Genomic DNA, 13,473 nt, shown 5'->3' on the forward strand with positions numbered 1-13,473 from the left:
GGTGAACAAAATAAATCCTATTACCTGTTGTGATAGAAAAGTATTAGTGAGAGAGGCAGCTTTGGGGGAATAATAGGAGATTTAGCTTTTTCATAAAACAGCCACAGAAGTTGCATTTTACCTTAGCCTTTGGACAAACACCACACTCCCTGTCATCTGGAACGTGGTGTAAAATAAACATCAAGGACAAAAAGATGTCTTTAATCCGTTAAGTCTCCACACAGATGCCTTACCCATTTATTATGCAGTGAGCTGTAACCTAGATTTAGGGGGAAACTATGCCGGTTTAAAAAATAAAAAATAAAAAAGTTTTACAGTTGTTGGGATATTTTGTTAACATGTCCCATGAATATTTCACTCCAGTGACTACAACCTCCCAGACTGTTACTACCTGGTCAAAGGTCATATCACCATCTGCCACAATTTTAGGCTATCTTTCGTTTTCTTCCTCATACTTCCCCAGGGAGTGATTTCATCAAAACGTCCCCCAAAAACGTACTCTGGCATCACATTACCGCAGTTCATTTTGGATTCCAAGGGCATATACAGTAGGTATAGTTAAGACCGTATGAAAAACTGCAGTCGTTTCATGGGAAAACTTTTTAGCAAACATTGATGAGAAGTTCAAATTAGATTATATTAAAGGCTGTCAGTATTTTTGACACATTTCATTCACATTTGCCATACTGTAGTGTGGATGTATGTGGATGAGTACAGTTACTTTTTTACAATTTCATTGCTAGTTTTACTTTTATAATAAGTTACCTGATTTGACTAAATTTGTCTTACTTTTGTGATCATTTATTTGGTTCAGTTATTGTTATTCTATTAGGCATTTGTGTTAGCATTTCATTCTTATATACTTTATAGCTATTAACTTTTGAGCAAGCTCTAGTGCAAGAATTTTCTTCAGGATGCGTATCTTATAACTAATGGTTGTGACATTACAGATATACGAGATCAAAAAAGTTCAAATACTAAAAAAGAGGAGTACTTACTGTAAGGGACACACTCATACTGGACTTCCAGATATTTGTATGTGCCGGGGCAGGGGTCAGGGAAGACGTCCGGTCCGGCCACCACTGCACACTGGGTACGGTTGTTACATCTACATGGAGAACATGGGTAAGGAGGCAGATATGTTGAATACATGCAGATTCACACATAAATCAACAACATTTAGCTAAAACTAGTTTGGTCTAATAAAGTGGCTTTCAACTGGTCCAGCTTAAGGACCCATATTTTTCCTTTGTCATTAAGTCGTGACCCAAATTTCTGAGCCACTTAAAAATGTATTTCACAAAAATAGTGCAGTAATTAAGTATAATTAAACATTAAATGAATAAAATAAGTTCAAATTGGGCTGAAATCTCAATGAAAAACAGCAAACTTTTCTTGAGCTAATAAAAAGGCAAACATACTTAATCCTAAACCACTTTACAGATGAGAGCTAAATAACTAATGATGTTAGTTTTGGTCGTTACTGTCATGACACCGTTGGCAGCAAACTACTGTATGCACTGCTTCATGGAAAGAGTAAATCCTTGAAATTCAATACAACATATACATACAACAGTTCTGCTATAAATCAATTAATATTCAGCTTGAACTGTATGCATTATACAGAAATGTGTCTTTTATTAGCTTGATAAAATAAAAAGTGTAACAGAATAAAAATTTTGTGGCACTACAAACTCCATCTTCCAAAGTGATCGAACAGCTGAATCAACATCACTCGAAAGCAGTTTCCACATAAACCGAACATCGCAGCTTTCATGAAGGCAGGATTTATTGCAAGGCCATTGTATTAGCCTGCATTTGTTTTAGCTAGGGCCAATGCACTCCATAACACAATACCCGGATCCAGACACGTGATGTGTGAAATGTATTATTAGATTCACTAATGTAATACACCACATTTACCCTGACTCTTCAGAGTCATCTGTGTTTAAGGATCCTTTATGTTGACAACAGAGCAGACAATACGCCCTTACTGGTGAACCTGCAGTGAACATTACATTAATGGAATCATTGAGTTCACTGGTACACAAGGTAGCCCACAATGGATACTGAAGAGCTGTGGCACAAGGACACTTGTGTATGTATGTGTGTGTGTGTGTGTGTGTGTTTGTGTGTGTGTGTGTGTGTGTGTGTGTGTGTGTGTGTGTGTGTGTGTGTGTGTGTGTGTGTGTGTGTGTGTGTGTGTGTGTGTGTGTGTGTGCATTTCTGTGTGTACAGTAAGAACAATAACCTGTCTTTGAGAGTATTTTGCCCCAGACTGAAGATAATTAATTCTAATTATCAGGAGGGCCCTCTCCTCTGACACATAAAATGTAAGTATTTCTCACTCTTATTAACACAGGTTATGGAAGGCAGCGTATTAGGTATATTTACTATGTGCCTGTTAGGGTTTGTTACATGCATGTAGGTGTGCGGCTATAAAAAAGTCATGACATTTATGTGTAAGTGTAATTAAACACACCAAGGCCCCTCCTCACAACCACAGATGATTTGTTGGGGGACGCCAACTGAAGCCCATAAATTATCATGATAGATATATGTAATAACATTAAATGCTACCCCACACTGAAGTGACACTTTATCTCAATGGCACTTCCTGGTTTAAATAAATTATTGAAATAATGTGAATGAAGAATATATTATGTACAAGAATAGGGACAAAGGACACAGGAGAAGAGAAGGGCTATTTTAAGAGAGCAGATGAGCCTTTTCTCTTCTCCTCTGAATATTTTCTTTCAATTAGTAAAACTGTTCTTTCTTTCCTTCTGCACACCTGTCAAACAGACAGCATTTACATTAAAAACATTCAGATTCTCCCATTGAGATATTCTTAATGAGCATGCGAAACCCCTTAAGCCTCTTTCCTTACAGAGTCATTCAACAATTTGCATAATGAAATATGCATGACAGCTAATTTAATTTTTTAGTCTAATATTCACATATAACACAGAGAACTAATGCAGGCTACAGAGACCTACTCATCATGGCATTTATTGGTGTGTTTGGCTGCCCAGTGTGTCTGTGGTCCACTGAAGGGTTATTGGAGTTTAAAAGGTTTAAAACTCTATGTGTTGCGATGTCTGTCTTATTCTAATAACAATACCCAGCCGTCCTCTGTTCTCTCTCCCTCCCTTCCATTTTCTCGCCTCTGTGCTTTTTAATTTCTTGCCCCGGTGCCTTCATCATCGGTCACCTGTCATCAGTGCAAGTTGTGGACTTGGTGGGGGACACAAAACTGACACTGCGCCTCAACTTTGCTCACAACACCCACCGATGGATACGACCGGCTGACCCACAGTGTTGAATTAAAGCACAAAGCCCCATTTAATGACCACACATTGACGGACATATTTCCCGGCGTAAAAAAGGTCTATTGGTTATGATGTCATCACACTGGGAGACAAGCGATTAGAGCTAACCGTTTCACTCAAACTCTGAGTGCTCAAAAGTGCTGCCAGAGGCGCAATTGTGGGATTAATTATTTCCACACCGACTTTAAGGTGAAGAAACTTCAACACTGGTAGCAGCAAGAAACCCAGGGGCTTTACAGAAACAATGTCTCATCCCTAAAGAAGGAAAACAAATCTAAAAAGATCCAAGTGAACTGGGCAGCGAAACCACAAGATAACAATAAGTCATTGTACAAAGCCAACAAAATGCATAAATAACTGAAAAAACAATGCGTTAAAAAAAAAGCCTGAAGCATCGAAACAGGCAGGCTACAAGAAAGAAAAGATGCAAATGGGTTTGAAAAAAGCAAAAGGGAGTAAATTTAACTTGTACTCGCTGTGGGTATGTGTATTTATGTCTGCTTTATGATACTGCAAAAACTGGCTCAAAACGTTCATGACGGAGTCATAAAGCACTGAAGGTTATTGACTGGTATTTTAAATAAAGGGTATAGAGCAAAGATTTGACATAATCTCTCTTCTGGCTTTATCTCTCCCCTATCACTCCTTCCTTCGTCTATTTTTGTCTGCACTACCTTTCTCCCCAACACTCTCTAAGCCAAGATAATAAGCCAATTTCTTTTTCAGCCTTTGTCTTCATCCTTCCCACCTAGGAATTATTCCTCTCTGTTCCTCCTTCTTTGTCTCTCATTCCGACTGTCTGGTTTTTTTCTGTCTGTTTATCTGTCTTAAACCCACTTAGCTGCGGTTCCCGAAGTCACACCCAGGTATATGTTGTAGGCCTCTTATTGCTGCTGCCGTTCTCTCTTTCTTTCTGTCCTCTCTCCCTCCTTATTACCTTTCTCATCCCTGCCTTCCGCAGGGCGTCAACTTTAGCTCCTTCTGTTTCTCTCAATCCCTCCATCCTTAGTAAAGCCTGTGCTGACGTCACCATTCTGTCTAAGCCAGTAGTCTGAGTCAGATCCAAAAAAGACTCCCTTATGTCCCCTGTACCGCCATCTCCTTCTCTTTTTTTCTATTACTCTCATTCCCTCGCTACCAACATATTTATCCAGCAGCCTAACAAAACATAAAAACATCAGCAGAAATTCTCAATTCACGTCGTCTCTGCATTCTGACCCATGATTAATGTAGATGCAGAACATGCACACGCACACGCACACGCACACACACAGACACACACACACACCCCCGCACACCTTTACAACCATTTTTTCAAATGCCAAAATGGCTTTATATTTTTTCCTGTGTGTTTCTCTTGGTGTTGGCAGAAAAGCTCTTTTTTTTTTAATTAGCATGACCACATCAAAACAAGGCAGTGGCCTGGATACCGCCTTGCCCGCTGGCTTTCTTTCTTGCAACGTGCAACACACACACACACACACACACACACACACACACACACACACACACACACACACACACACACACACACACACACACACACACACACACACACACACACATAGAAAAGCACACACAAACAAACTATTCACTAACAAAGCCGAGCTGTGGCAGGCAGGGAAAGAGAAAGCTGCGATGCTGCAGTGGGTGCTGCTGTTGTTATTGTCTCTGATGTTTTTCACTTTGTTTGGCAGACCTCCCTTCACTCCATCTCTGTCTCTCTGTCTCTACCCCTCATAAACATTACTGACTGCGTAATGACTTGATGAGCCTGACACTGGCTGGTGGAGCGAGTATGGGGGTACGGGTTTTGCATATGTGCGAGCACATGCATGTGTCTGTGAGCAGATGTAAAAGGGAATAAATATTTGAGTGTGCGTGTGCGAGTGCCTGCGTGTGTCTATGTGTTCGAATGCAGATGTGTTGAAGAACTATATAACTACAGAACAACTGAGAGCTGGGAACTAATCCTCATGAGTTGAAAGAGGTGTCTGAGAGTGAGTGACACACAAAGCTTAAGCAAAGTCCTCTGTAATCAACGTTCGAATACAGTCAGACCACTCCAGAGCACTTTCCGAGTGTGTGAACATGCTTAGCTCATTCAAACTTTCTGGAAAATGTCTGAATATCATCACACATAGAAAAACACCAGCGCAGACAGACAGACTGACTGTGGTCAGTTAAGACTATAAAAACATCCCAGAACAGAACTAGACCTTTATACACATATTCAAACCTTCTCCATCACTCCTCCACACTCTTACAGTGTAGTGCGCTCCATTCACTGTCTGTCACTGTTACTTCACTATGATGTGCCCTCAAAAAATCCACAATGGAACAAAAAACTAGAGCCCATGGTATGTCCTCTACTTTCATCCTAATGTAACAGATACCACAATGACAATTGCATGACTAAACTGCTGCCAATAATCAATAAGGGTCTAAATTCTCAATTTACTACTCAATAACATGCATTTTACAGAGAGTAGTGAATGAATGAACAAGACGGTGATTTCAGACAGTCTGGCAACACATTCTGTATATTACCATACAGATAAACATAGAATGATTCTACATTTCCAGAACTACATTTTTACCATATATATTTGATGTATATTTGATTGTGATACATATTAATAAGGATTAATGCTACTACATCATATGCAAACTGTATCAATGAATGCGTCTACACACATTCAATGCATAACATTTTGGCAGACACATAACTCTAAGGCTGCACAATTAATCAAATAGCTAGATTAATAGTCACTATGATTTTCTAACCGACCCACTTTTACTCATGTTGATATGTCCTTTTATATGTAAATAACTATTTCACATGGGCAGTCAGCCTAAACTGGTGATGTCTTAATTTGCATAAACCTTCAACAATGAATCAAAGCTCAACGTTACAACAAACAACCACTCGCTGTCAGCTGGTGTGTGCGTGCAATCTTTATGTTGACTTACACACATCGAGACATGGAGAAACTTAACTTGGGAAGGAATGCGAAGTGATTTTGGCTGAGTGGCCACACTGGGTTACTGTATCATTTGTGTTTATCATGTGACACATACACTGGCCCAAAAAGCATTTTTCCCTGAGTGCACCCCAGGCCTATAAATCAAACCAGGCAAGCGCCCAAACATAGTTTAGTATAGCTTAGCATAACAAACATAGCAAATATCTAACTAATTATGGAATTATTTTTAAGAAGGACCACCAGAACATGGATCAGAGGTAGTGAATTTACAACATAATATGGCACCATAATAGCTTGTGATCAAATTGACTCACTTTGTATTTAACTGTGCCAATTATTTTTAAAGCCACCCCCTAGCAGCCCTCAGTGGTATTGCACTTTAGGGCACTTTCACTTTTCAGACCCCGAGACTACATTCATGTTTATATACAGTCTATGGTCACAACCGATATGATATTAACAGAATCTGACCTGTTCAGTCCAATAACATTTGTAAAGCCTGGAGGAGCCACATGATTATTTTATTTAACTCCATTTATGTGTGCAGGGAGCTCACAGGAAGTCACACAGTTTGGCGAGTGGTGCATTGAGTTCAGAAGTGGAGTGTACTAAAACTAGTTATGTGAATTTCAAGCAGAACTACTATTCGAAATTCGCTCTGAACTATTCGATTTTTCTTCTAATATTTTCTCCACACAAAAGAGGGTAACACTGACTGCATACTAGGGATGGGTCATGATTTTCAATTTTTTTTTTTAATCACCCTTAAATCTTAAAATAGGGATGATGAGGAGAGGAGGACAATGAGGGAGAGATGAAACTGATCAGGGTGGGCTAGATCATTATAGAAGCCGGAAAAACACAAGAGCAGGAAATGAAGACACCGAAATGAGAAGAAACGTGAGACTTCAAAAACAAAACCGGCAGCAGGAAATATTGGGAAAAATGGAAACACTGGAAACACAAGAAGGAAAACATGTGTGATGACAGGGACAAGTGGAAAACTCTTACCACTCTCAGGCTGCTCCTAGCTAGTTTGACTGAAGAAGGACTTTAGTGTACGTGCTCTATCAGCCTAGAAATGCAGAAGAGCGAGGAAGCCCACAAAAGCTTGCCAGATGCATTTAAGGAGTAGGTATCAATTAAGACTTAACTTTCATAGGAATGAATAATGAGGCCTATTTTAAATGTGGTATCCAGTTCTCATTACAGCCATGGGTACTTCTCTACTCCTGAATGTGAATATAATGATTAATGATTTTCCAAAACCTTAATTTGTTCACTACTACTTACTATAGAATAAAATGTTACAGGTATTCTTTCAGAAGTAGTGAACCAAGATATGTTCATTTCTAAAGCTTTTTTTTTTTTTTTTTTTTTAATAAAAAAGACAAAATATTCAAAAACCTACATTGTAGTTCCTGAATTATTTTGCAACATGTTTCATAACTGCATTGCTGAGCATCTGTTGGCTTCTTTTTTTCACACTAGCAGGGACACTGACGGTTCAGAGTATTAAGAAATATCTCGGTAGAGCTCCCTCAGAGAGTTGTGCAATGGTCGGAACATGCAATATGGAAATATGGATTCATGGTGCGCATAATGTCACCATCTCATTCTTCTCTGCTTGTTCACCCACACTGTGAGGTAACTTGTAGAAAACTGACTGGAAAAACATGTTATGCTTTTGACAGTTGGAATCATACATAAACCCTGAATCAGGCAGACAGTGGAGTTACTGGTGGGGATGGTTGGGATGGCTCAGCACAACCTGAAATTATTGAAAAAAATAAATAATTTAAGAGCGTAAAGTAAAAGAGATTGGTACCTATGAAAACTATAAAGTGACATTTAGTTATGAATCAGCGGTTGCCTTGTGACCATGTTTGCCTTGTTAATTAAACACAAAAGTGTCTATGATTTAGACTGATGCAGTTGTCATTTTGTCTGTCCAGCACCCACAGTGTTTACATAGCAAATGTACTTGCGCCCATCTAAGTGTTGTTGGAGTGAAAATGAGGTGTGGTCAGGTGTATTGTTGGTGCATTGCTATGCAGTGAAAAGTGATTGCACCATTGACCAACAAAAACCTGGTGTAAAGTCAATGGTGCAGTATTTTACGGTTATTTTAAAGGCGCATTATAAGGATAGTAATATGCGTGTATATAGTCGGGTGCACAATGAGCTTACACTCAGCTTGTCCCGCAAAGGGAATTGCAGCAGTGTACAAACATGCAAAAGATTAAGACTAATAAGATTATAAATTTGAAAGATTATTATTGTTTACATCAATATACTTAATCTGCAATCAATCAAATCTGTTCCTTCTGCAGATCCCTCTGATATTATAGCAATCCACCAAGGTGCAAGTGGAAGTGTGGGAGATCTGATTGGTTTATTTCATATAATGCCCAAAACACACCTGTGATTAATTAAGTACAACCGTTTAACTCATGAAGAGTACATTCGGACACAGCCTAAATTCACTTGCACTATGGACTTTACTCTACTGTTTGCTGTCATTCCAGTAAAACGTAAAAGAAAATAAACACTACTTTAAAGGAATTGCGACAAGTTAATACCACTATTAAACTACAGTACAATACCATCCATAAAATTTGAAAAAATACATTATTAGTGAGCCAAAAATATGTGCTATGTTAAGAAAAGAAAAAAAAAGATTTATAAGCTTGTTACTCATTCTGAAAAGAAATTAAACATAAATTGACAAACTGGGAAAACATTAAGCAGAGGGAGTATTGCAGATGAGAAAACCATAAAATAAAAGATACTTTGTGAAAATCACAAAAGGATGGAGGAGAGATGATTTCACAGGGTTCTTTATGTCTTGCGGGAGTTCAGGAAGCCCATTTGACAGCAGACAGAGCATAGTTACTGTATCTTGCTACAGGATAAAAAGCTGTTAGACTGGCCACTCTCCCTCCCTCACACACACACACACACACACACACACACACACACACACACACACACACACACACACACACACACACCACATATGAGATTCCTCGGCTACTGGCCTCGTTTCTGCTTTATTAGCTCCCTGATGTGGTTATACACACATACTGTATACAGTGAGCCCATTTGGAGATGGACAAATGGAGTGATGGGAAGGGACGGAACAGAAGGAATAGAAAGAGCAGCAAGTGTGGAAGGATGCAGAGGAACTGAGATGTAGTAAGTAATTGAAGAGTTATGCAGGGATTGTGATTGACGGAGGGAAAGGGAGCAAGAGACAGGTGCCTGTGTGTTTGTACAAGTCTGTATATATTTCTACCATGGGGTATAGTGAAGCACTTGCATCACATTCTGTGCCAGCACCACCATACCACATTTATGAAGAAATGACAGCCTTGTCTCTCTCTGTCTTTTTCCCACACAAACACAAACACACACACACACACACACACACACACACACACACACACACACACACACACACACACACACACACACACACACACACATAAATGCACACATACGCACTAACACACTCCACAGCAGTCCCTGAATGTGTTTCTGTCAGCTCTCAAGAAGATAAGCCACAGGTAAACTGATGTTGTTTTGCCTACTGGGAAAAAACTTTGAAATATTTTACTTTATTAATATTTGGCTGGAGGATGCCACTCTCTCCTATTTTTCATTTTTGACATATAATATGCAATATATACTGCGCAATACACTGCATGTGTCTGCACTGTTTACTGTTGACACTGCATGCAGCACCTCCTTGTTCACCTGTCATTCTCATGGATGTACAATAGGATAAAATATAAATTGTATCCTGAAAGATATCAGTTACAGAAAGTGACTGACTGAAACCACTCAAGTCAAGTGTAGAGCATGAAATAAATACAATTTTGATTCAGAGTCCAATTAAACAAACTACAGTCAAGTCAGGGAAATCAACCACTGGCACATTTCTGGGAAAAGACAAAACATTTTCAAATTGAGGTACAGTAGTTGTAAGCTTTCTCTCTGCATATAGAGGACTATTTTTATGCAAATGAAAACCGTGCACATATTTCTGCTCCCTGCATAATGCTTGTGACATTGTTAAGATAATATATGAGAAAAAATGGTCAGGGTGACAACACAGCTTGATTTCAATGTGGCTGCAGGAGACGTTTTTTTCATGCTAGGCAACAATGAAATTAATTATGGAAAGAAAGTGGATGTGTAATTCATGTTAATTCGGTCTTTTAAAATGACCTCAATTGGTAGAATATCCTATTTAGAAAGTTTTTACAGAATATTATCATTTGAGATAATAAAGTGTTTTACAAAATGAAAACTGCCTCATAATAATAATGTTTGTTTTATTATACACAGAGGTGAATAAATGATGAACACAAACACTTTTTCCCCTTCTATCTTCCGGCAGGTTCACGGCCAAGAGCTCCGCCATATCTCCTTTCCTCCCCTCCCCTCTTCCAGTGGTAACCATGGCAACTTCCACGTCGTCCGATTCCAGGACACACTCGGGAAGTCTTCCTCCCAATTTCACCTAGTAAAATTCCTTTGCTGATATCCCCGCGTTTCTGTCTTGCCTAACATCTGTTTGTGGATTTCTCTATGTGACACCTCAGTCTTCACAGTTTAATCCCAACCACCTACTTACACAAACTCCAAATCCTCCTAAAAGCTAAAAGAGGAGAAGCATTTCATGCTGCCGGAATGTCTCTCCTGATTGCTGAGAAGCAGAGGAGCGTGTACGACACCAGCACCATCAGGATGATAGAGCCACACCACACCGAGACACTGACTTGTAGGATTTAGTCAGCCACACCTCGTGTGGCACAAAAAAAATTATATTCAAGGTGTTGTGCCTGTGTGTGTGTGTGTGTGTGTGTGTGTGTGTGGTGGTGGTGGTGGTGGTGGTGGAGGGGGTGGGGGGTTGTTATATGTGTCCTGGTTTGAATTTGTGCTTCAGTGTCAAAGTGTCAAGTCAGTCAGGTAGTCAGTCACTGTCTACATGTCAGCATGTCTGAGGCACTGATTCACGTGCTCGTCTCTGGATGTGTCAGACTTTGTGTGTGTGTGTGTGTGTGTGTGTGTGTGCGATAGAGAAAGAGAAAGTGTGTGGTGTCTAGGCCATTCTCGGCCAGCCATGTAGCTTTTGGTGCTCGGTGAGGCATGATAACTAAGGTTAGCAGAGCCATGGTGACAGGAGAAGCGGGTCAGACAGTGGAGACTTCAACATGTGGAAACACAGAGGTTTGGGGAAAAGAGCACACTTGTCAGTCAGGGTGGATGTATATCTGTGCGCAAGTGGGTGGATGGAGGACAAAAATATTATTGATGAGATTTCAAAGGAGCATATAAGGTCTTTGCCGTCTAATATATAAAGGAAGGTTCCTATATACACCTTGACCTGCTCCTGAATCTGTCGATCTTTGAGTATATCTTCATTTCTATGCATCTATCTCTGTGTGTGTGTGTGTGTGTGTGTGTGTGTGTGTGTGTGTGTGTGTGTGTGTGTGTGTGTGTGTGTGTGTGTGTGTGTGTGTGTGTGTGTGCATATATGTGTGTGGGCCCTAATTACTGCACTGAGCAAGGGTGACAGTTGGGCCCCTAGGGTGCCGCAGGGCATCTCATGTAACCGTGGTGACTATATGACGGTGGCAGCACACACTTGCATACAGCAACACACACACACAACACACGCACACACATTAAGTAGGACATTTCCAGAAATGACCTCATTCAGTGGGAAGCAGGATAGTTAATGGAGGAAGGAGAGGAGAAGAGTGAACAGATCGAGACAGAGAAAGTCAGACATAGATATAATAACAAGATATAATTGTTAACACCCTGGTGAGTCCACCTTTGCAAAACACACCGCATTTGCAAGACAGTGTCACAGCCTCGGTGCAAAGCTTCAATTTAGCAGATAATATTGTTTTTTGTACTTAGTCACTGGGCTGGAATAATCATCAGAAGTGTAAGATTTATGTAAGGTTCACAGCATTTATTTATCTGTTTCGTTGTCATTATCTGTTCCTCCTCTCTTCTTCTGCTGTCTTTACAGAGATGGATTAGACTCAGATGGAGAAGACAGATGAAGTGCAGGTATGCCTGACAAAAAAAAAAAGTGCCAGCCTGTATAGCATAGTTCCCATAGTTTTAGGCTGCAGCACACGGCTAACACTACATTGCAGTCTGTGATTCAAGTGGTTTTCTATAATTCAGAGTCAAAGGAATATAACTTCAGAGGTTTCTTTACAGTCTCCCGCGTGAATGGTTCAAAGTTGCTAGTGCATGCTCACTGTACGCACATACACACTCACACAAAAAATACAACTACAGATGGACACGTTCACACGAAAGCATGTATTTCAAACATGTACATACAAATGCACTGGCACACTAGTCTGGTGCCTTGAAGGCTGAGATTCAGCTCTGAAGAGGCAGGTTGCCAGAAGAAGTTGACCAAGCTCAGGGAACTGATGAGAAACTCTCACTTTGTTTCAAAGTGTGTGTGTGTGTGTGTGTGTGTGTGTGGGTGGGTGGGTGGGAAAGAGAATGTGTGAGACTGCATCACTGAGCAAGCACACGTGTCCATGCATGCATTTATTTGTGTGCGCACACAGGGCTGGTGCACAGTTGTGTGTTTACAGGGATGGTGCACTTAGGTTCCCTGGGGCCGCTGAAGGTATCATCAACTGTAGTATATTGCAACTAATAAGCCCGATGCAGTTCAGCCTCAACCCCACCTTTTCCGAGAACTTGGGAAAGTAAAAAAAAAAAAAAGAAAAGAAAAAGCGAATGGAAAAACAGGAATGGCAGAGAAAGCTAAAACAGATGGTGGCAAGGAAAAGTGACAGTGCGGGCGAGAGATATCAAGAGGGTGAGAGATAGGAGAATAATAAATAAAGCATGTTGTTATTTAACACTTCCCAAAGCAAAGAAAGGAAGAAGATAGGAGAAAATAGAACAACTCCCCACCCGAGTCTTTCTTGTCAAAGTGGTTTTCTTTTATGTGGAAGGATTTTTTTTGTAGAAGAAAGGAAAGAGAGAGAAAAAGGACAGCAACCGAGAGAAAGAAAGGAGGGAGAGGGGAAGGGAGAAGGGCAAACAAGGTGATGAGGTGGGAGAGGTGGTATAGTGGTGTCAGGGGAAAGTCTGTTTGA

The 13,473-nt window shown here is 40.2% G+C and overlaps 1 protein-coding gene across 10 annotated transcripts in view; it reads right to left on the reverse strand.

Annotated features, from left to right (window-relative positions):
* adgrl3.1 (adhesion G protein-coupled receptor L3.1) overlaps nucleotides 1-13,473 on the reverse strand; it is a 125,131-nt gene that overhangs the window by 67,650 nt on the left and 44,008 nt on the right. For all 10 annotated transcript variants that reach the window (XM_069168068.1, XM_069168065.1, XM_069168075.1 and 7 more), the window contains exon 5: nucleotides 999-1,108. In XM_069168068.1, the coding sequence (XP_069024169.1) occupies nucleotides 999-1,108 (110 nt within the window). The remainder of the gene's footprint in view (nucleotides 1-998; nucleotides 1,109-13,473) is intronic.

This window comes from Embiotoca jacksoni, unplaced genomic scaffold (genome assembly GCF_022577435.1).
Source record: "Embiotoca jacksoni isolate LCO1_2020_lvr unplaced genomic scaffold, fEmbJac1.0.p SCAF_4, whole genome shotgun sequence".
In the NCBI taxonomy this organism is placed as follows: Eukaryota; Metazoa; Chordata; class Actinopteri; family Embiotocidae; genus Embiotoca; species Embiotoca jacksoni.